The sequence below is a fragment of the Clarias gariepinus genome, chromosome 6 (genome assembly GCF_024256425.1).
Source record: "Clarias gariepinus isolate MV-2021 ecotype Netherlands chromosome 6, CGAR_prim_01v2, whole genome shotgun sequence".
Classification (NCBI taxonomy): Eukaryota; Metazoa; Chordata; class Actinopteri; order Siluriformes; family Clariidae; genus Clarias; species Clarias gariepinus.
The window spans coordinates 26,435,497-26,460,614 of NC_071105.1; the positions used below are offsets into that span (position 1 = coordinate 26,435,497).

Below are 25,118 nucleotides of genomic sequence, written 5' to 3' on the forward strand. Positions count from 1 at the left end.
AATAAAATGCTGTATAAAAAGGGTCCCCAGGGGCCTGGAACCTATCCCAGACTCTGAAAGTGCAAGTCTATTGTGCTAACCACTAGGCCACCTTGTTAGTAGTACAGTGTAGAGAATCATGCAGATACAGGTCAGGAGTTTCAGCTATTGTTCCTAAAAAGCATCAGAATGAGCAGGGACCATGATCTGCGGATGGTTTTATACAACAGTCTCAAGAACATTTATAGAAAAGTACAAAAAGCAATAATAATAAAAAAAAAAAAAAGGAAATAAAAACATCCAGCCAGTATGAAGGATGTTCAAGTCAAACTGGGACTTTTGAATATACAGAATAACAGAACATAGTTATGAGACTAAAAGCTCCCTTTATTTCTCGATATAATCCCCTGCTACACTAATGCTCTTATCCCAGCGTTTCACTAGTGCTTGGATTGCATCAAGGTAGTAAGTTTTCTCAGTATGCCGGAGCCACGTTCTATGTCTAAATCACTGTGCTATGTCTAAATCACTGGGCTCCCAGGAAGTCCTTTAGTATATTATTCTTTAATGAGAAAAAAACAGCCTGGTTTGAAATAGACGACCTTATACTGTCCAGTGCACCACTTATCGTCACATCCCCCATACAGTCCTGACCTCGCTCCAAGCTATTTTCACATGGTTGGGCCAACAAAGGAGTTCCTAGAAGGCCAGTGTTTTAGACATGAAGTAGGCAGTGTAAACCTTTCTACCTTGATGATATCAAGGCATTAGTGAAACACTGGGATAAGTGCATTAGTGTAGCAAGGGGATTATATAGAAAAATAAAGGGAGTGTTTGACTTGAAAACCTAGATATTCTGTCAACTCAGATCACTCTGACCAATCTCATCTTTTTATTAACAAATGTTGACTTTGTTTGATTTACTGAACTTACTGTTTTTAAGTATAAACTTTTCATTGCAATGTATACTGTATTTGCTTTAGAGAAACCCTTCACTTCTGCCTGAGACATTTGCATAATGCTGTATATATTGCACAGCGTAAATTCTCTCTCTCTCTCCTTTTTTTCCAAACACAAATCCTGTCTATTTTGTGCAATTAACAAAATGTCTTTTTCAGACAAAAACAAAATGAAGCCTGCTGGGTTTTATCTGCAAAGACAAGCAAGTGTGACAGTCGGAGTCTCTAAAAAGAGCTGTGGCAGGTTCTCTGAGATCCTCTGTAACACTTACCAGCCAATTCTCTTTAGAACTGAACAGAGTGTACCTGAGACTGCTGATAAAGAAGATTTATCATGCCAAATATTGACTCAGGTTTAGTTTATTACTGGTAATTGATCTGTATGGGAAGTGGTTTTAAATGTAGAAAAATTTAATTGTATTGTTTTTTAGATTTGTTCGCATGGGCCAAAGACTGCACTGTATATTCGAGGTGCATTACAATGCGGTTAATTGTATTTGTATCTGTTTAGTGCATAATACAGTATATTCATATCTGAGGGCATCACCTATACCTGTAGTTTATTTATTTAAAGTGAACTATCCCACTTAATAGTGGACAAACCAGACAAACCGGAAAATGGAATGATTACCACCCTGTTCCTGCAAGATCCCGATGCAAGGGTAAGAAAAACAAGGAGAGAAAGGACTCTATCTACAATCTTATTTGTAAATTTGGATTAATTTAGGACAAGTTATTTCTTTAATAAGAATAATGTATTCATAGTTGTTTATGAGTCATCATCGGTGTTTGTTCACAGCAAAGAATCAATGCCAGGTCAAGGCTTAGGCGTTTAGATTTGTGACAAAACATCAACCAGGACGAGAGTGAACGCGAGGAAAACAGGGAAGTGTATAAGCTCTCAGCAGGGAGTGAAGGGAGGGCAGCTCAGACAGTAGCTCCCCCGAGTCCAATGTCGGTGATCTACACTGCTGGTGGCTGCCCTACTCTGACATCTCAATCCCAGCTGAGACAAGCTCCCAGCAGGCCTCGAGGGCAAAGAGCTAGCAGAGGCCTCCTAACACCCAGGCCACGATCACACTTGTTATTAACAAACATCTCTGGTGATCCAGTCACAAATGGATGCATGGCCATTCACACCGCGTGCTTCCATGACTTGAATTGGTATCAACTGATTACTTTTTATCAGTAGCAGAGATGTTACATTTCCCAAAAGCAAGTGGAAGTCACTTCAAAACCAAACCTGCAAAAGATCAGCTGATAACGAAGGTGACAGTTTAGCATGTTGGTATTTAGTCACAAGCCATAGTATTTTCCTAATACATGTGTACAGCGTTTAAGCCTCCGGTCCACATGAAGCCGGTTATTTTGCACCACTGACAATAAAGCCCACCTTGAAAGATTTAAGAACTCAAATATTCACTGTATTTACATATATGGGATGTTAAAAAACATCGTTTCACAGCGCTAACCTTTAGTGTTAGGATGCATGTGCTTCCCATGTGCAGGATGCATGGGGGGGGGTCATTTCTTTTTTGATATATTTGCAATTTCATTATTGTTACACCATTGTGCAGGAAGACCACAAAAAATGTTTTACAAAGAACATTTATATGCTTGTTTGATGGGCCTTTGATAAAATGTTCAAAGCATGGCCAATAAATATAATAGCAGGAGTGACTGATATTTTTTTTTAAACCGTAAAAACTGGTAATACTAACGTAATGTGGTCTCTTACACACAGCCACTTCTGCTATTCAGCCGTTTGACAAAGTTTCCCACATGCATTTTACATGCATGGTTATATGATGTCTTAAATGCTGCAGCAATTCAGAAATTGATCTGTGGTTCTTAAAACCTAATTTCAGACATTCAATGACTTAAATTGTAAATTATAACAAGTATACGCAAGTATAACAGAAAACTTCATCCAGTCAAATTGACCACATTAGGACCCTGACTAACAAACAAGTTCTGTTCCGGGAGCATGTTTGTAAGTCAGATTCGTTTGTAAGTCAGACAAAGTGAGTCTTCTACAACTTTGACACAAATATACAATGTAAAGCATAAAAAAAAAAAGTTTTGATTCCAGATTATACTTTTGAGACTGCACCTTTAAATTGCGAGGGGAATACATGGTGACACAGCGGTGTCAGCTGGTCAGCCCGGGAAGACATTGTGTTTACTACAAGATGTAAAATGTAAAATAATAATAATAATAAATGACAGAGAATTTTTAGATAAATTGAACATTTTATTTGTGAAAAACTACAAGCCAAAAATGCATAAATAGACATTTCTATTTGAAGCAAAAAAAATTATATGGTAGCCTCTAAAGAGCAAAGTCGTGCACATGCTGAAAACTGTAGTATTGGAACAGTGTAGTAAGCTATAGACAAGGAGCAATGTCCAATAATAATAATAATAATAATATTAATAATAAAAAAAAAAAAAAAAAAAAAAAAAACATTTACACAAGGAAATCGAACGCAACAATCACAGAAAATTACCAATAACACAAGAAGCGGAAAACGCAAAGCATGACAAAGTCAAATAAAACAGTTAGATTAATACACTAACAGACCCTACGCTTATTACGAAACGAACTGTAAAAGCGCCTCACAACAACATCGGATTAGAATCGAATTAAGCAACTGCGTGTACTGTACAGTTATATAGGAATTTCACACAGTTAATGCTACCGTATATCACAAGGAAATAAGCAGTCTAATAAACGGGTTTGTGACAAAGGAAGCTTTTAAAAAAAATAATTAAAAAAAAGGTAACCATCTTTACACAGTAAATTAAGGTTACTGGTTGTACACAAGAACAGAACTGCTTGCGCGTTTAAAAACGAACCAAAAATTTTTTTACAAATGAAATAATGAAAAAAAATGTTCAGCTCCGTTGCCATTTGTAGCCTATTATGTTAACATTTGCACCATTATTGAGATACACATACAAGCATTGTTTAAACATTTTCTTTTTTACCTTTTTAAAAATTCCAATAAATTAAGATACAATTCATTTTTCTCTTTACAATTTTACAAAAGTTAGCTAACTGCTCATGATAGTGGGTAAGGCAAGTGAAAAGATGGCTATATTCATAAGAAATGTAAAGTAGGCTATACAGTGCTCAGCAAGTGCCAACAACTACATGTGGGCTCAAATGTGGCAAGCATTTGGACCATTACTAAACACCCCTCCCCAAACACCCAAAACCCCCCCCCCCAATAATTAACCCAATGTAGTTTTCTTCATGTCGTGTTCACATTGCATATTCGCAAAAAATCATACCGACTCAATACAACTGCCGCATATGTGGTTCAGCGTTCAATCAAGCAAGGCTCGGTGAAGTGTGTGCGGTCGAAAGAGGGTACAACTTGATGTTTTCGGAATCCAACAACCACTGGTTTATATCACAAATACACAAACAAGACATGGTTACTGTCTCACAATGTAACCCAGTAATGCCTTCATTTGTACATGACACTAAAGGACTATGCACTACCGCGGTCTGAACATGACACATCCCAAAGCCACTGGAGGAAAGAAAGCAAAAGCATAAAACTTCAATTCATCATGTCACTGGAGAAGCAAAACCAAGTCTTCAAGTCTGTTTACAAGTGATACGTTCACAGCTGTTCACACGTCCGAGTCGAAACATTAACCAGTCACTAAAACATTAGTAAGGAGCAATTCGTTGAAGTCGAAATATTGCGATACTGTTGGACAAAATGTGACCCTCTAACTGTCTTGCTAGAATCAACATGGTAATGTACAACATCTAGCGCCGACATGGTCTTTACAGGTTTGATTCCAAAGCAAGTGATGAATTTCACAGTATATTGTGGACAAGAATTAGACAGTAAGAACTAGATATGGATTATATTAGACTTTATTTAAAATTTATTATTATATATAAATCACACATATGATCAGTACATTTCGAATTGTTATTTGTCTATCATCATATCGATATCAAATTCCTTTGGTCCTTCAATAAATAAAACTCATATCATATACACATACTTTATACAGGTTTAATACAATTTAACAAAAAGTTGTCCCTTTTTTTTATTTTTTAAAGGTATGGAGAGTTAGGTATTACTAATTTTGGCCTTTTTTGATAATGGTGAGTGTAGGGAAGGTGGGTGTAAGTTTGTCCAAAACGCAGCTGAATACTCTGGACAAGTGACGGGGGGATAAAAAAAATAAAATAAAAAAAAAACTCCCTCTGTTTTCCTTCAGCCACATCATATGGTTCTACACAGCTAGTAAAAGTCATCTGAGTCCCGAGATACAATCTTCATTTTGTCTTACCTTTTTTTTTTCTTTTCTTTTTTTAATCCTTCACCAAACAAGCATTTGAAGTTGTGACTGTGATTCAAGTATGCTGGAACGCACTCTGTAGGAAAATCACCACATGGGTCGGTGTGGCATAACTTAAAACCAGACTAGTTAGACTGGGTTCTGGACTGAAACGTTTAGTGTTTGAACTACATGCCATAAATAACCAATAAGTTACTAACAACTCAAACAATGCCATTAATTCCTTAATATAAACAATAACAAACAAAGAGCATTTCCAGTTAACTTAAAAAAAAAATCAATTGTAAATGCTCTTTTTATTCAAATATTATACCCAGATGCCTCTTTATGATCCAAAGCTAACCACTGCGAGTATAAAATATGAGGTTCTATTCACAGATTTCAAAGACAGGCATCACAGGGAGCGGGGTGCAAAGTCTGGACTGTGTGAAAGCTAGAATACCGTCAGACCTGCCTGGCAAACTGATGGCTAGAAATGACACCATGAAGAGCAGACAGCCTTCCCTAGCACTCTCAGAGGAGGAAAAAAAAAAACCTAGAATAGCTGAGGTGAAGTAGCAGAAAAATGAGTGAAATAGGCTTTAAGCTTAAAGACCTTGAAGTGTGAAAGACAGTCTGAGGAGGAAAGGATTCACAGTGTAGCTAGCACCAATGTGGCAGAGTTTCTCAGGGGGCTCCGGGAAAACAATTTAAACTCATTAAAACCTCATTAAAAGTGTAAAATGGAACCATCAGCCATGCTACTTAGTGAAGCATCAATGGGGAAAAAAAATCCTTAAAAGTATTAAGATACAACAGATAATAAATAAGTGTCATAGCCATTCAGGAAATTGTTAAAGTGTAGGTGGTTACTGTGCACAGCAGACTTGTTACAAAAAAACAAAAAAAAAGTTGATTCAGCCAGATGTTCACTTACAAGTATAAAACAATACATACAAGAGCGGGGATGCCATCTCACCGGCCCTGCTGTCACTCCAGTGCTGAGAATCCACTGCTAAGAGTCCAGGGAGATGAGATTATCTCCGATCAGGAAATGTATGTGCACGAGTCAACATTTGTGTAAAAGTGGGGACGTGACAAACATTCGTCACCTCTTTTGGTAAATAGAAAGCAGATGGGCGGAATGAGAGCAGGGCATCAGAGAACAACTAGCATCTCCACAGTGTGCAAGAGCAGTTTGAAGGCTCAGAATGACTCGTCGTGACCAAGCGAGATATCTCGTTTTGGAGTCGAGGCACGTGACGAGCTCTTGTCCATGCTCTCGGAACCCGAGCTCGGGTGCTGCTGCTCAGAGGCGGCACTGGACGTCACCGTCGAGGAGGAAGTGGAGGACGAACGCGTCTTCTCCTTAAAGTCCGTTATGATTACTGTCACGTTCCCCACCGTGATGGCCAGCTGCTGGGCCGTGCTCCGGTCCACGTTCTTCAATTTGGGTCTGCTGACCAGAATCAACACAACAACTATTATTCCCAAGTATGGGATATGCAATGATATTTATTTGAAAGAAACGTCTATGATAAAGCCGTCTGCGTAATGGCCACAGTAGTTTATCACAATGCAATTTGTAAATTTATTTAACTGTGTTTAGGAAATTACTTTAAAACCATAGCAATCACAAGATTCATAATTGAGTATTTGATAAGCTGGTGGTAGCTTTTCATAAAGTGATTAAAAATACACACCTCTATCCATTTTGCTTACACAAAAAAAGTAATCATTTTGCACTAAGGATCAATGGCAACTGTGTGTTAGACATTGCCAGTATCCGATTACATCGTCCTATTGGCCAGGCCTAGACAGATCAGTGGGAAAACAGCCAGCAGAGAGTGTGTGGGAGTGAAACCTTGCACTGCTCATTTGAGCACAGCCCACAACTACCACACTCATTCAGAGACAGAGAAGGAGAAAGAACGGGTAGAGTGTGGGGGGGGGGGTTTGTGAATCAGAGCAGCTCTTGCATTGAGATGCACTGCGGCTGTCTGCCAGCTTTGTTCAGTGACAGAATGACTAACAGTAGCTATTCAAGCTGAGGGAAAGCATTTCAAACTGCAGTTATTAATACACTACCATCTCTTTTTTGAAATGGGATTGCATTAAACATTCTAATAAGACAGGAGACAAGAAACTATTGCTCAATTTTAATTTTTTTTTCAAGTAAAGATGGAAACCAAAGCACCTTGAGATGTGAGAGTTTTTAGTCTTGGTTGTTGATTTTCCAGACTGTATACTGTTTCTTTCACTTGGTGGGCTTTGATGGTTGTCCAACTTAGGTCTGCAAAGAGATGTCAAGAACCAATTAATGCATTAGAAAAAGTTAAACTAAAGTATTGTGCAAAAAAATAATAATGTGGGTTACCTGTTCTTTTTGCTGCTGGGTTTCTTTGGGAGGGCAATAGTGATTTCTTTCTCTCTGTCCTTCTTCTCTTTGTCAGCATGATCCTTCTCAATCTTGTCCTTGGCCAGCTGCTCGCCATCAGGCAGGTTTCGCTCTGGTCGCTCGCCATCAACCCTCTCCTTCTCAGGTCTCTCTGGCTTCTCCTTCTTTTCTTTCTTAGCAGGGGGAGGAGTGGCATACTGCTGTGCCACCTGCTGAGCCACCAGCTGGGAGTTTATCCTGGGCTTCCTGTGGGGCCATTCAGAGTTCAGAGTGCATGTTAAAAAGGGAACGCGCAGAACACATAAAAAATACTGTATGTGGGACAAGGATTTAAACATGGATATCATGATAAATTATTAAAATAACTCCTTGATATTTAGTAGGACAAAATTGTTTGTGCAGCATAATTCGGAAATTTGTGTTAGAACAAGATATAAAAATGGATTAAGATGCACTTAATTAGGAACACTAAATAGGACCTCCATTTGCTCTCAAAGTAGTAGCCATCAGAAGATGGCAAAATTGTGGTCAGCAACAATACACAAATAGCCTGTGGCATTTAAGCAACGAGTGATTAGTATTACAGAGCTCAAAGTGTGCCATGAAAACATTCCCCACACCATTACACCACCTCCACCATCCTGGACTGTTGAGACAAATTGTGTTGAGTTTCTGTAGCCTTTCTGTCAACTCAAACCAAGTCTGGCCGAAAGTCCCTGACCTCTGTAATCAACAAGACATAATAGATGACATAATTTCTCTCTCAATTTTAATAGTTGATGCAAATATTACCCAATGCTGCTGGTCTGTGTCTGCATGAATTTCTGCATTGCACCGCTGCCACACGATAGTCAGATTACATAATTGCATAAACACATAGTTGTTCATGTGATGGTGCTTGGTAAATGAATCAGTCATTTGAGTGCTGAAATGCCTTGAGTTAATAATTAAACTTAAATATGTTCAACAGTAAGCATTTCATGAGCACTTGTTATTGTCAATACTGTTTAACAGTTGGTTGTCAACAAAACAGTACTTCAGTGCTGTCAAACAATCTTTCAAATGCCCCTCCTTTGAATGCAAGTACTTCCTTGTATGCAAGTGCAAATTCTGGTTTTCATATGTTATGTGCTACTCGCATAAAACAGAGCAAGAGTGAGCTTAAGAATAGGCATGTATATTGACTTACTACTGTACAAACAACTTGTGACACTTAAAGTAAAAAAAAAAAAAAAGATGGGCAGATTGATTCACCCGTTGATAAATGCTGTGGATCAAAACACTGTCTGAAGAGGAAGCCTAACTGTGCAGCGAGGCATGTGTGAGACAGCTCACTAACGTGGCAGTGTAAACTGCTCTTAAGCGCTCACCCTATTGTTAAAAAGATGTGAAGGCTTTACACGCGTTTTAGAATTCACCATCCTAGTGTGCTGGAATAAGCTATAATAGTAAGAGAAAACTATGATTTTTTAAATTTTTTTTAAGATATGATAACACACTATGATATGAAGCTCAAAAGCATTAAAATCTTCACAGAGGGCTCAGACCCCGTATGAATCAGGCTCCATGCTATGCTATGCTCCAGCTGTGTGTGCCTGTTACAAGCCTAATCCCATTACTCCACTCTCTTAACAAATGAGTGTGAGGATCACAGGTGTGGGACAATGACAGGCACTAATCTAATTATGGCCTGGGGGTTGGCCTCATTCAGCAAAAAGAGGACTATAGTGCTTCGCAATCTGTCCTGCCAGTACGTGAGGCCAAGCGCCACCACAGGTGGACAGATCTGATTACAACAACTCCTTGCTCTACAATGACATGGTGAAAGCCCTGTGGCTATTCACTGTTTTTTTTTTTTTTTTGCTTGTTTTTTGCACAAACACTTCTCACTCCTACACAAACCCACAAAGAGTCCGAGCAGCAGCCCTGTGCAGCAGGCTTTCTCTCTTCCCTCTTCTCTGTGCACGGTTAATTAAAAGCCTGAAGGGGCTGTGGTTGAGATCTGAGACAATTGTGCACAACCCAGGCCAGCTCATGCTCCCTGAGTATAATGGCAGACATCTGGCAGCAGCTGGGGGTAACAAAGCACCGAGACCGAACATGGGCGGAAATGAGGGAAGAGAGCCGATGAGCCCACTAGCTCTGTTAACGTTGTCTAAACATTTTGACATGACAACCTGCCTTCATTATCTTCCATCTGCTAACTTGTTGAAGGCCATCTTTTACATCATTTGGCAGTTTACAGTTCAGCTAGAAGATCAAGCGGTGCCTTGTTCATTTAAAGGCAGAGTTGCAAATATCAGGTATTTTGTTATGCAAATGTCCTGTCGAATACAGTCCTGGATATGAAACTTTTTCCTTAAAAAAAAAAAAGTAAGAAAGAAGGAAAAGCTTAGGAGTATTCATCCTAATGATTTAATTAAAGGCATTTAACCACATCATCCAATTATATCTAATTAAATCCAATTAGCTAAATCCAATACAAATGTATTAATAGCAGATTACAATTTCTAATCTGTGTTTCTTTATTTAATCGTTTTACTAACAACCATCCCCATCTGTGAAGGATCTGAAATAGCTACTGGAGTAAGACTGAGGCGGAAGTAACAAAGTGCTAAACTTCACAGTCTCGTCAAACAGCACACAGTTTCCGAGTGCAAGCCAACTTACACTTGTTTACGTGTATACAACTTCATGCAAAGCTAGCTAGCATACAAGAGCAGGACCAAACATTACTCTAAACACAGGCATGTTTCCTAGCATAACACCACATTAAAAAGGTACAATAGACTGTTTGGCAAAGAGATAAAGTGTGTGGAAGTGGACCTAATTTTAGTTTCAAAACTCTATGTACATTTGCTGCAGCCTAACTAAGTTATGTTACACCCTGAAAAAGACACCACATACACACAGAACTCCAGCAAAAATATGCTGCATTAAAACACTGTAAAACTAGTTTAAAGAGGAATAAGGTTTGGGGCTGAAATTTTTCTAAATGGCTTACATATTTGAACAAAACAATGCAACTAAGAACATTCAAAATCTACTTTGGCTATTTGATATACATATTTCATTTTGTGTGTGTGCTTCAACACACTGATTTTTTACTTACAGGAGAATTTTGCTTATTGCTAATTAATAACCATTTTATTGAGCCATCTCATCAATAGACAACACATTTGAATAAAACGGCTGCCTCTCTTGCGTAGTAAATCTTGGCACTAAAGTGGCTAGTCTGAAAGATGTCTCTTTTTGCCCCTTGACAGACAGCCAGCAGGTTCCTGTCCCATAGGGACTAACCAATCACAAGACAATCAATCTCCACATAATAGGGAATCATGTCAAAGGGACCAGCATAACATCATAATCAATACCATCTCTGTGAGATGAGTCTGGGCTTTACAGAATTACAGAACTGCTGGGAACAAAGCCAACCACTAAAAATGGAACATCTGTAGGAGGAATGTAGCAGAATTCCACCCTCCCACCAAAAAAAAAAAAAAAAAACAGGAACACTGAGAATTAATTAACATTTTTACTTTTACAGTCATCATTTCCTAAATTGAGCAGAAAACCTTAAAGGTGAAGTCAAATAAATTTTCAGCAATTAGGTATATTTTCTTTTTAAATTTTTCTAAACTTTTTATAAAAGGCAAAAAACTAGTCAACGAAAAGGTTAAGCGTTAAGTGGCATTTATTCAGTCTAACCACTATAGGAGAGCCTAAAGGTATTTGCTCTGATCTAGCTGAGGGATTTGTCAAAAGTGTGCGCTGAGTCTTGCTAAATGCCTGCTCGGCTGAGACTACCTTTAACGGGCATCCGAAACAGCTTCCCACCTGGGGTTAGGCCGGGAGCGCTGCTGGTGGTGGACAAGGCTGTGATTGATTTGCTCAAACCCACCCTCTCACTCAGGCTCTGCTGCCAAATCCTGAGATTTGTATCATGCGTAGATCAAAAGAGCAAAAATAGGCCAGGCGGTTAAGCTGTGATTCAGTGCCAGCGGTAATTCAGCCATGAATGCTCTCTGGCATGTCAGGACCACTGTTAAACCTGACACGACAAGGTAAAAAATAAATAAATAAATAAATAAATTTCACACAATGCATTATTTTCTGGCCAGCACATGACCAGCATTGCTTTTTCACACAGTGGTCACTAAGTGAAATAGCATCTCTCTATGAAGCCCATCAAATTACCAAACGCAAACAACTTTAGAGTCAGATCTGTGTGCAATACAAGTTATATAATGTTTCTTTAAATATATATATATATTCCTTTAATACAGCAAACTGTCCTCCCCCCCTTAAGGCAGCTGTGGGTGAAAAACGGCGGAGTGGGAATGGCGACAAAACAGCCACTACTCAGGAGCTCGGGTAAACTGCTATAACAGCGTACAAGTACAACATCAGTGAACAGCAAACACAAGACACTTCAGACCAGACAGTCTAATAGTACAGCTGCTTTTCACCACCATCTTAGACATTGACTGACAGTTCCTCCTCCCAACCACCACTTCAATCTTCAGTGAACTGGGCCAGATGCTATTAAACGCCCGTCATTGACACACTACACTGAAGACCAGACGGAAAGGCAGCAAGCAACAAGGAGTTTACACAAAGCTCAATCAGCATCACAGCCCTAAATACAAGCTCTGGTACAATAACTGTATACCGTGAAGGTTACCTGCTGTAGTCACAGACATGCACAACACTCATCTTTCAGGTAAACAGTGCCCAGATTGTGTTTCGTCTGAGATTTAGGTACAGTGAGCTTTAGGCGATAGTGGGATACCAGGTCACAGACAGGGATAAATAAAACGTCTCTTACAATGGGGTGGCGGAATAAGAGTACTTGAGTGAAGAGAGGCTATAGAAAAAAAGTCCTCAATTAAAATAGCTCTTTAATGCAAGTGTAGTGCAGGGACACGGGATTGCAAGCAGTGGCCTCTCTGACTGCACTGGTCTATAGCGTACTGACAGATGGTAGACATGTCAAAGAGACAAATAATCATTCTGACAACAGTAGCGCAGCCCTGTACGACAAGAATGTAAATACTTTGGTTGGAAACGGGCAGTGGTAACCCAAGCTCTATCTACTACTATTATTTCTCCCTGCAGAGAAAATGTGTTTTGTGCACCATAAGGATTACATTACTGAACCCAATGAGCAGAAATCTCTTGGATGCTCACAGGGGGGGTGAGAGAGAGAGAGAGAGAATAATGACTGTGCATACCATTCCTCATTCAAAGTGTTTGAGATGCTTTGCTCTGTGGGCATTACCTAAAACCCTGATGCAAAATCTCAGGTAAAAAGCAAGCCTTAACCTCTTCTACTTAGGGCATCACACATCATTGCCATGGCAGACAACATTCATATGCTGTCATCAGAATAACAGAGGCCTGATCATTTAGTACAACCATATTAAGCTCTCAGGAGTGGGGGATGATGGCTCTGCTGGTTTTTGGTGAGTGTTAAACAAGCTCTGGGATTCAGCTCCCATAAGCCATTCCACTAAACGATTAGTGGTACGGCGTCTGTTCGCCAAAGCCGAGATGGAGTACGTAAACCCTCAGAGAACACCTGAGTTCCAGCGACTGGCCTGAACACATCAAGCATTCACCTGCCCATCATTTGTAATAAATTCTGATTCTCCTTTTAAGAATGTTTTACAGATTGACCGATCATAAATGTGTCATGAGACGTCTCTGATAAACGCGTTAAACTTAAGAGGGGCTGTTCAGGTATACTGATGACCACCCAAGTGTATTTTGTCTTTCTAAAGAAGGACTTATTAATCTGTTCCAAGAAAACAATGTGCTTTATTTCCAACTTGGCAGCACCGTGTCAGGAAGAGGGGGAGGGAGAGAAAGAGAGGTAGGAAGAAGAAGGAGGAGGGGCAGAAGGACAGCAACAGAGAGGCTGAGAGAAGAAGCAGTGCCCTAGACAGACCTGGCTGTGAATCAGATGATGAGTTTCTTTGCTAGCTAGTAACTTGCAACTGCATAGAATATAGTAACCTGTGCTGCGTCAGTCTCTTCATGGTGCAGTGCCAGTCAGTTTCATTCAGCTCTCATATCCTACAGCACAAGACAAACAGAGCACAGCAATGTTGCCTAAAGCATCAAAACAGCATGACCTCGTGTTAAAATAGTTGCTGAATATTTTACCTCGCTAGTTTGCATTTATTAAGTGTATAAAGCTCTCCGCTCCCTGCTCAGACACTTAACCTATTCACACACTGCGTTTTAGGCGGCAAAATGCAGCCAGACATACATACACACACTTCAAATCACTACCAATTACCTGCTAACAGTGCTATGTGGTGACACTTTAAATGCTCTTTAGCCTCAGATAGTTTGTAAGGGAACTGCAGGTGAACGTTTATTAATGTTTATTAATGAGACACTCTCATCTTCCCATCATAAAACCCACAAAAGGTTTAATTATGAATTTGTAATTGGTTCTTCATCAGCTGTTTTAACTCTTGTAAATATGTCATGATTCGTTGCAGCATCAAGTGCATTAACTGAAACCGTCGCCTCAATCATTTTATGTTTGGCAGGCCTCCACTGTTTCTGCCTCTTCAGATAAACCAACAGAAGTTTAATAAAGTTGAGATTTACCACAAATAAACAAGTAGGATATATGAATACAAACATTAACAATGCTTTTAAATGAATTATTTATTCTATATGAAGATACGGTCATAGCGGTATTGTAAGCTTCAGGACTCCAACTTGCCAGGACACAGAGTGTGAGAGACAAAGCAGAGTGATTGATACAAAGAAGCACTTTTCCTCTGGGATTAATAAAGTTCTTTGAATCTTGAATCACAACCTGACAGACAACAACAGAGAAACACAGAACGAAGGAGACACAACGTGACAAAGAATAAAAATGCGGAAAAGACACAGAGCAACACAGAGACATAACGCAACACAGAGACAAAGACAGAAGGACACAGCATGAAAAGTAACAACGTGACAGCATTACAGAGAGAGAAACAAAAAGACACCAACACTCCAGCCTAACGCCATCTTGTGAAGTCACAATAGGGTACAGGATGATGTCAGATCTGTTCTGCAACTCTTTCAGAACAACAGTAAAATATATAAAGTAACAGCTGGATTGTAATAAAGTATTGCAGCAGGATTTTTTTATTTTTTTTAACTTGCCACAAAAAAAAAAAAAAAAGCATTCTACACAGTGGTTTGTGGATCGTCGTGTCAGACATCAGCAGAGACTTAAGCGACATGTTCTCCACAGATTCTAATGGCAATGGTAAGCTGTGTGGGTACAGCAACCTGACGATTTTGAAATGCATGACAAAGTGCCTGTGTTCTGGTGATTTATTGAAACATTTTTTTGTGTGCGTGTTTAATCATGCATTGCAAGTGCTTATGCTTATTTAGACTTAAGTAGTGATGCGATTTGGGAACTATTCCATAATCGATCATAGTTTCGAGTAAACCAGTCGATGATTGATTAATATAATTTTAACTGCACAGTATAATGCTTCGCTATGTTTGCTAAAAATAAATCAAACCACCATTAACTAATACTACAACCAGAGTACATTACACGTACATAAACAAAGATAAGGATACTACATTGACATTGTAGGCCAACTAGTATCATCATTCTACCTGCACACCTTTTGACAAAATTTGATTGTTTACTTGTATATTTTTTCCTTTTGTTTCCTGCAAGAAAGCTTTAAAACAGGTAAATGAGAAAGATATTCCCGGCATTTTATATAATCGGGTTGCGAGCATGCACAGGTATCAGAATTATTTGAATACTCGTTTCAGAGTATTCATGCGTTTCCTCTACACAGCGGTTGCCTGGATTTGTAGAAAAACATGCACGTTTTAAGACTAAAAACGATTATCATTTTTCATTATAGCTGGTGAAATACATGTCTATAATCGATGATCGTTTCATCAAAAGACTTAAGAATTAAATCTATAGTCAGGATAATACAACAGCATCTGATTACTTGTGTGTTAGAACAAGAAATAGGTTTAAAAAGATAAATGACTTTGGAACAAGTCAAGTATCTGTTCAGCAGTTTCAGGATGATTGAGATGTTTCTTATAAAGGTTAATCTGAGGCTCTGGACACAGTTTTAGAAATGTATGTACTTGTACACTTTAAGATCAAGTGCGCATGAGTCCATCAGTGTGGCTGCCATAATGACTGGTCATTGTAATCGAACGAAAAAAAAAAAAGAAAAGCCTTAAATTGATCCATATTTTTTCTAGACCACAATCTGTGATGAGAGTGCTGGCAGAATACATAACCTACTGCAGAAAGCAGAGAGTTAAAACAGAGAAAAAGCGCATGATAAAGCTTGTGCCAAGTAAGTCAATGCTTCACTGACAGTAAGTGCTCTGTCTCAGGAGGCAGAAAGCTGACTCCATCATCTGTCCATAATAGAGGGTTTCCTCCCCCGTCTGACCTTTCTTGCCACACGCTGCCTGCCTTCGTCGAGACTGACAGATAGGTGGTGTGGCAGTGCTAAACACTTCTTAGCATCGTCCGTCAGCAGAAGCCCGTCACATTCTTTGACGTGCCACGTGTGCTACTTGCGTGCATGTTCTCCTCCCTCTCCTCTTTTTTTCCCCCCAACTTGTGCTATCTGCTCTGGACTACAACTTGCCTTGCACACTTGTTTCTCCTTCTCCCAGCTTGTGTAAACAGAACCTGTTTTGAATTAGCTTAAGTAGGCTCTGGGCAATACGGCATGCTGCTAAGCGGAGACAACATTTCACGAGATATTTTATGTCTAGACCAGACTGGTCTGCAAAACTAATGAGGAAAAATGCAATAAAGCAGCTCAAACAGAAAACCACTCAACCGAGCTTCTGAGAGTTGCAGTTTAGAATGCCAGGATACTTTGCACTGGCATGTTTCTTTCTTAAATCTCAACAGATAACCACAGGCTACAGACACTTTAGAAACATTTTAAGGGGGAAAAAAAACAAATATCTCCGTACTCTATCAGGGTGGGTACATTTAATATAACAGTGTCTACAAAACTCCAAGTGCCAGCATTTACAGAATAAGAAGTGTGTGCACGCACCTATAAAGGTCCCAAATTAGTTTTTTTTTGTATTTTAACAGCCTCACTTGTCAAATGAGGCACACCATGCCCGTACCTGTACCACAAGTAGAAAACATAGATAAATAAAATCATCTGTGCAAATGCAGCCTTGTGTGTCAGAGTCAGATAATGAAACCAAGGGAAAGGACAACTTTCCAATTATTACAGCATACTGTCTCAAAACAGTACATTTCCACCTTACATGTCGTCCTGACAGCTAAAAGTTTTACTGCTTGTTGCAACAGGTGTGGATAACCTGTGTGGTACGTCTTCGTTTCCGAGATATTGAAGTAACAACTAATCCATAATGGCTAGTTTTTTGCTGCTTTGTTTCCATTAAATCAACACACTGGCCTGCGGGAACAAGTAGTACCTTACCAACATTTTAACCACATCACGCTCTTTTATTTCAGAAAACTGTTTCTCCATTATACAAGCCCTTTAAGAGTATTAGCAGCAAAACACAAAAAGATGTCAGCATGTAATAAGACAATAGCGCTAAGCCTCTTACTGGTGACACCACGCAAGGATTATAGCCTGAAGCAAGTGTACTGAGCGGGAGGTTTATCACACACACGGCGCTCCATCAGGATGTGTTGAGAAACTGCTGTATCTGGGCTAGATATTAATGACAGCTAGAAATTATACTGAGTGAAAATCGATCAAGCAATTTCACGAGTCAAGACCGGTTATGAATTCACATCGAAGCAAAAACCCAAAACGTAAATATATTGTTATTAAGCAATAACCGAATAAGCTCTGTGGCAGTGTATCTTGAACAAATCTTAACGTGAACCAAAGTTAACCAACTCCTTGAAACCACACCTGCATACTGTATACTGAAACCACATAAGACACTTACACATTTATATGACTGATCTATAAAACACCACAAGCCAAGACTGATTCGAACATTTGCATTTTGGTGTTACATTGGATTATGTAAAGGACTAAAAGTGCCCTGCGTGAAAAAAATATTTTGTCTTCAAAGAAACTGATGGACAAACTACTGTTTGTGCGTGGTTTCACTTACATGATTTAACCTTGATCACGGCATGTTGTGGTTTCACCGGCGCACAGCTCAGATAAACACCCATTCCCTGTTCCACTGAATGACTAAAATGCTGTGCCGGGGGTGCATGGGGGAATAAAAGTGAGGCAACCCGAGTGCAAAAGAAAGAGTGCGAGAACGAGAGCGAGATGGCAAGCCCGGCACTTCCCTTCACTGCGTAATGATGTGCTCCATTCTGCCTTCCCTCTGGGAGCCTCTCGGCTGAGTGAACACATCCCCGCACCACCGTCCATCAAACTGCCGCTCCCCTCACTCTCCCAGCATGGTCCCACTCACTCATTCACTCCCTCCCTCCTCTTTCTGCTTGTCCCTCTCCCCCTTCCCTTCTCTTCTCCCCTGTGCCTTGTCATCTGGTTCGCTCTCAATGTTCCGATTCACAGGGCAGTTTAGAGACTGCGCCGCGGCTCCAACTCGTTTGCTGGGTCCCTCGGCCAACAATCTCTCCCTCTGCTGATCTCAAGTTTCAGACTCGACAAAAACCCGTGCTTAAAATTCCCACCTGTACTGGCGTATGTTTTAGCCAAAACGAAAAAGACTAATGAACTATTTTTTAAATTAAAAACATTGTCAAAAAAAATGTTGAAGTTTGCGTGCATGCGTGGGTTTTTTTCTACACAAAAGACTGAAGTCCAAAACCTTTTCCGTACACAAACCTCAACTCCATTCTTCCATAAAAACTTACATTTTAGAAGAACCTCATGTTGCTTCAAAATAGCTAGTGGTCAAATCAAAACAGTTTAACAGTTTAACTTTATTTTTGTTCTTTTTTTTTAAACTCAGCAAGTGATGAATTTTCCTCTATTGACGATGTAAAACCTCAGCCATAGTAAAAAATGTTTTTAATATGCCTAAAGTTGAGCACACACTATACAATTTCCTATCACAAATTCTGGGGCTCAGCAACAAAGCTGATCCTTATTCGTTTCACCATATTTTTCTCTTATTTCTATTTTGTTCCTTGAACAAAACCATGTAGGGGGGGAGGAAACAAAAAAACAGCACAGAAAAGTCATACGATAGGCATTTCACGTGTTTATTTTTGTAAGGCTTTGGGTAACAGGCGCACTTCAGCAGGGATCTCGTCAGGTGAAAGATGGTTGTAAAGCGGAAGACTTGTTTGCTGTTCATAGCACTGCGTCAACAAAACAACAGACTATATACATTTTACATAGTGTTGTGCAGGACATTGATTTATAAATTGTGAATAGCTCACATTCTTGCAGAAATCCTCACATCTCTTTAACAAATTTTATCCCACATCAGGGCAAACTAACGACGGAGGGGATGCGGGAACCGACAGAGAAAGCTGCACAAACTAAACTGCTTCTATAACTCAATTATGCATTAAATTTAAGTGACGGTAAGGAAAATCCCAGGATTATAGCCATCTCCTCAATCATTTTATATCAAATATGTGCAGACAAACATCCATCTGCGCCCATCACCTTACTGCTTGCATGAGCAGGTAGTGTTTGAGTACAATATTAGCATACTCCATCCGGAATTAGACACTTAAGGCCTTAATTTCCTATCAAATTATGAACAGCCCTTTCACTTCAACTGCAACAAATTCACACACTATTAGACACTTAATATTCCATCTGCTTGGCTTGACACATGAAGCAGGTCGCCCACAAATCGCAATTTCAGACTTATGTTTGATTGCAAGCTGCAGCTTAACACATCACACTCTTCAGAAACTGATAACATTCAAATGACCTGCTTGGAAAGTGTGCGTGTGTGTGTTTGTGCGCGCGTGTGTGGCAGTTTTAAAGGGAAACTGAAGAACAGCCTACTGGTTATAAACCACTGAGTAGGTTCAGCAGTGATGCACTGATAGCACTACATAGATAAAGGTCACATGCACCGTACCTCCACAGATTATTAATCAAATCTGTATCAATCATTTAGCGCTGCAAACTTGACCTTTAGATTTAACAAGAACGTATGAACGAGGAGAGAAAGAGTACACCAAAACCAAGTAAACCAAACTGTAACCTTAAAATGACTACTGCAATACTTCAAACACTCCCCTCGAGTAGGAAACAAACATAAAACTTAAAAATGTGCAGAACAGACCTGGCCAGCCAGCAGAAATCTGCAGGGGAAGGAGATGTAACGTACACCCACACTGAAGATCAAGGTAACACAAGCCTGGCACTTCCCCTCCGATCCCACACATCAATCAACTTAAGAAAGTCCTAATGGACACTTCCTGAAACCTGCAAGAGACTGATATGTGCACGGGGAACGGCCGGTATGAAAGCTGATACAGAAAGTAGGTGTCGCATTCTGAGGCACTGCTCTCAGGCTTTTCACGGCAATGTTACAACATGGTGGTTAAGGGTCTTCTGAGGTTGCTGCTGAAGAAAAACTCAGCAGTTGCAACACAAGCAACTGGACAGCTGAAAGTTCTTTGAGGGCTGCTTGTTTTTTTTTTTAAATACATCTAATAGTTAATGTTTTAGTCCACACTGCTACATGAAACATAATGCATACTAATTAATAAAATGCACTTAAATACTTTACAGGTTTAGTCTTTAGACTCTGTCTTTTCTGTTTTATCATGTTTGAGTCACAGCCTTAACAGCGTTAATAAAGCGCTAGACATTGTACAAACACAACCATCACTGCCTCTTTGTCAGCAGCGGCAAATCTATTCTGGTTCTAAACAGCAACATGCACTCCATCTACGCATATGCCTTCGTTTCAGTACCTATATTTATATAGATTAGAAAATGTCACGCAAGGAAATCTAGAAGTGGATAAATGACTAAATGCTGGAATCAGCAGTGAGCAGTGCCACAATTATATTTTGGACTTTATTAATGACTGTTGTCATTTTGTACCTTCCATTTTCATGTCCCTTGCTTAAGAAATCCACAGCATAGCACTGCCTTCATTGCAGGATTTATGACCTGTGTGACCCCCGATGACCTCGGCTCACGTTAACACAGGGCGACAGTCGCAGACCACTGATGTGCAGCGGAGAACGCTGGAAACACATCGTTCACTATGTGCTGTCTGCTACAGCAGACTGCATGCAGATCTGTGTTTTGAAAGACCATTCTGTGTTTTGAAAGACTTGAGTTTTACACAGCCTTTTCACTTGTACTGATTATTCTCTCTCCATTATCAAGTTATGTTTTCCATTATTTAATATCACTCGAATGTGTGGTACATCAGCTTAATCTGACTCAAGCAACATCATAGAAACTGAAACTGTGCTGCGGTATTGTCTGTCGCAGTGTGGTCATCTGTGTAAAACATTCTAAAGCATGGCAAAACCAAACAATTTAAAGTTGATACATTTTACCAAAAACAGGTGAAAAAAACTAAGTACTGAGACCTTTGCATTTAAAAAAAAAAAAGACCACAAAACACTATCAGTTGAGGGCTGGCTGTGTTCTTTGAACTAAACACCATCAAAAGGTGAAATAATTGGCAAATGAAATGTGTTATAGTCACACAAAGGCCCATTCAAAGAGGGAAACCTAGATAAAAGGCGAGGAGAGTAGAAGACAAACCGCCAACAAGCACAAGTGCATGTCATTTTGCTGCATGCGCAAGCCGCTCTCCCTGCTACGCTGCTGGAACACATCAAACCAAGCACAAGGTAGCTAATTAGTGCTCATTAAACCAAGAGCCAGATTTCTTACATCAGCAAACAATCATGTCCATCAAAGGTTAATGTCTTTGATCAAACAAGGCAGCACTTCTTGTCTCAGGTTTTTATTCACCAGGCTGACAGGGGCTTGGCAGTTACTGGCGAGAGGCAGATCTGTGTTTTGACGCGCGTGGTATTACTTTCTTCCATTACCATAAATCCTACTCATCTACTTCCTGCAAATCGTTCTGGTTGGTTACAGTTCGTTCAAGTCGGGAAGAAAGGCGTTATTGTTATCGATACTTGCGTTACAGGACATGTGTATTCCCCTTCAAAAAGGTGTATGCACACATACAAACTTTCCTCCCAAATGGCAGGTCTGTGCTGAGTGTAAAACCACAGATGAAAAGGTTAGCGAGTGGGGATTCCTGACGTGGGCCACACATTACTCATAGCTGTAGACACCACATCAGTCAGCTGATGAGAAGTGTTGGCGGCTTCACTCACTCACTTATACACAAACACACACAATAAATACACCATCGCTATGACAGATCGAGCTTATTAGATTTATAAGAACAACACGATGACTGGGTTTCACAATTAGCATCAACCCCACAGCCTCAAAACAATTTACACAATCAAGTGACTTGGACACAGCACCCACGCTTTTAACAGTAATTTAGAAAAAAGTTTTAGAGAAAAATGTCAGCTACCATTAGGGATCTCTGCGTCAACTTAATAACAAATACAGGTTTCCCACCCGTGCGTCACACGGGAGTTGTACTAGAGAAGCACTTTATCATCACTGACAAATATGCATCACTTACAGAAGAGGAAGCAACTGAGAACCACAAGATTTCCTAACGGTTAATAGACTCCCCAACAGCAGTGTTCAACCAGACAAGAATATTTATGTAGCACAGAGTCATCTCTCACTTTCCACCTGGCAGTGAGAAAAACAGGATTTAATAATCAACACCTGACAACCTGAACACCTTACATGATGACTCCAGGCCTCTGGAGCATATCTACACATCTTCAGTAGTTGTGTTTACACAGACCCCAAAATTCCACTAATAATCTCAATAAAAGCTCATTTAGAATAACACACATTCTGTAACCACTTCGACTGGCCTGATCCATCCTGATCAAAAGGAATTTTCAAACAGAATGAAGAGGGTGATGTAAACCTTTGATAATCCATTAGATAGGAAAGCCTCAGTAATGTAAACACTCAATCTGATTATTTCTCTTTTGTTGGCATAAATATACTCTTTCTGCTCACGTTTGCCCCACACAGAGGTAACATCAGGTGATGTGACGAGGTTCCAGGAGGGAAGTTTAGTTCTTAATCCGCTGTAAAGGTCCTCTTGCACGCTCCGTCTGCTTTAAGACTGCAGGAGCTGTATGCGCTCATTATTTAGAAAGACAAGCAAAAATGGAAATATTGTCCCCCCCCCTCCGAAACGACGTGGGTCCAGAACGATCACCAGCTGTTATTGAACGGGATTAGTTTGCGTAAAGTTGTTTTATATATCCCCAGCAGATTAACCACTGTCAAAAAAAAAAAGTTACATTCCAATTAAATGCTTTGAGCATGTACACACAATCCGTCAAGAAACAGTTCATGACCATGTAAAAAGTTACGCTTGGGCTCTCTAATCAGGATGAGTTTCATCGGTTTGAGGTAACATTGTCCATGCAACCGCTGCTGAAGACGACAATGCTGAAGACGACAATGCTGAAGACGACAATGCTGAAGACGACAATGCTGAAGACGACAATGCTGAAGACGACAATGCTGAAGACGACAATGCTGAAGACGGATGCTTGAGGATTTGAAGGAGAAGAAGGATGCATGTGAGGATTGTATTCTCCTTTTGCCAGGAGCTTTAAACTCCTCCAGGACATGGAAAGATGTGCAACTTTACACCATGCACTTCTCCTCTTAAGTCAACAGGGTGCATGAAAAAGGAGCATCGCTCATTTCAAACAAGGCGGTGTAAGAAGTTGATGTGCAACAGCAGCAGGATTGCATTAAGGAGAGAGTCAGGGAGAGTGAGGGAGAGTGAGAGACAGAGAGAGAGTGCGAGAGAAAGAGCGAGAAAGGGGCTGAGTAAAGCCCTACCTTGTGGATGTGCCCTTCCGGACGTCGCAGATGCTGCATTTAAACGCTTCCGCGCTGTTCCTGAAGGTGCACACACTACAGTCCCAGTAGCCGTCATCCGCCGCCGGCTTGGCTTGTCTTTTTGGCCTGGAAAATAAGACGGAAAAAACATTTCAATAATGTCAACTTCACTCCTCAGACATGCACTGTGTCCGAACGCATATTATTAATAAAAACGCACAAGTAACGTAAAGTGACACATGCCAAAACTCTACACTGGGTGAAATCCGGTGACTAGCTAACTCTACACTGGATAAGATCAGTTAACTAGCTTGCTAACTAGCGCAAGGTTTTTTTTTCCTCTTCTTCTTCTTCTTCTAGTAGAGACAACACTCACTCGACTAACATGCACCGTCCGATTGTAACCCTAGCATTAGCGCGCGACCAGGCTATAGCTAACAATATCGACGGTTAAACTTAAACACCAGAAATGTCCTCTCCAACCGAAAAATTCAAAACAGCCTAAAGTGGCAGTTAATACATGTTTTTTTTTTCTTTTTCGACGAGGCCCGGTGTATCCTCCTGTAAATCTCCCTTTGTCTGTGAGTGACTAGCTGCTCGAGTCAGTAGGGGTAGAGGAGAGAAGAAGAGAGGAGAAGAGGAGAGAGGAGAGAAGCCGCCATAGCTGCACTGTTCTCTCCCTCTCTAGCACACGAACAGAAAAAACCCCGCACACACAAACACTCCTTCAGGGGGGGAAAAGCGTGTGAATAGCGCGAGCCCGAAAAAAAACGGCACGGAAACGCCGCCGAACAAACAGGAGTCTTTCTTTCTCTCAGGGACGTCCAAACGGTGGCGTTTCTTACCTGGTCGGGCTCTTTTTGTCGCCCATGATAGGGAGAAACGTCTCACGACAAAGAAAAAGAGGGTTTTAAAAAGGTTTGTGGGTAATTAAGAATAATTGTGAGGAGGATCCAGGGAGCTCGAAGCGCCGCTAGCGCAGGCAGGCAGGCTGAGTCGCGTTCACGGACGGGCGCGAGGCAGAGCGAGTGCACACCGCGTGACTCCGCACTGCCCAATCAGCGCCGCCTTCGCTTTAAAGTCTCGCTAGGAAATCGAAAATAGATCCAGCAAATAACGCCACTTCTGCCTTTTCTCTTCGACCGGAATGTCTTCGTCGACTCGCACCAAGAACTCCGTGTGAGTCTGAGCAGAGCGTGTCAAACTCTACTAGCAGGGTGCCCAGCTTATCAGGGGAAGGGCTAAAGGCAGCCAAGTTCAGGCTGCCCACACTGACTGGTTTGCAAGTGAAGTCAGGCTGGTGCACTTGAAAAGACAATTTGCCCAAACTTGACAATTCTAGGCATTACCTAATTCTTCTTCTCCAACAACACTGAATGAGCATTATTTAATCCTCATTCTTCAACCCACTCCTGAAACCTGAGTTAAGCCCAGAAATGCACCCGATCCAGCTAATCAAGGTTTTCCATAGTATGAACATCTAAATACTTGAGCGAGGTGTGGCTTCAGGGTTGGGAATCAGAAGCAGCTGCGTGGATACAGAAAGACTGTTGG

The 25,118-nt window shown here is 40.4% G+C and overlaps 1 protein-coding gene across 2 annotated transcripts; it reads right to left on the reverse strand.

Annotated features, from left to right (window-relative positions):
* Nucleotides 1–3,171: 3,171 nt before the first annotated feature.
* rybpb (RING1 and YY1 binding protein b) lies at nucleotides 3,172–24,720 on the reverse strand. 2 transcript variants are annotated; one of them, XM_053499168.1, is made up of 5 exons: nucleotides 24,410–24,720; nucleotides 23,565–23,690; nucleotides 7,627–7,893; nucleotides 7,447–7,542; nucleotides 3,172–6,708 (listed from the first exon to the last, which is right to left on the reverse strand). In XM_053499168.1, the coding sequence occupies exons 1-5, from the start codon at nucleotides 24,433–24,435 to the stop codon at nucleotides 6,456–6,458; spliced, it is 768 nt and encodes a 255-aa protein (XP_053355143.1). In that variant the 5' UTR covers nucleotides 24,436–24,720; the 3' UTR covers nucleotides 3,172–6,455. The 2 variants fall into 2 exon arrangements, with proteins under 2 accessions (XP_053355143.1, XP_053355144.1); XM_053499169.1 differs by having other exon boundaries at nucleotides 3,172–6,705; nucleotides 24,410–24,718.
* Nucleotides 24,721–25,118: the final 398 nt, after the last annotated feature.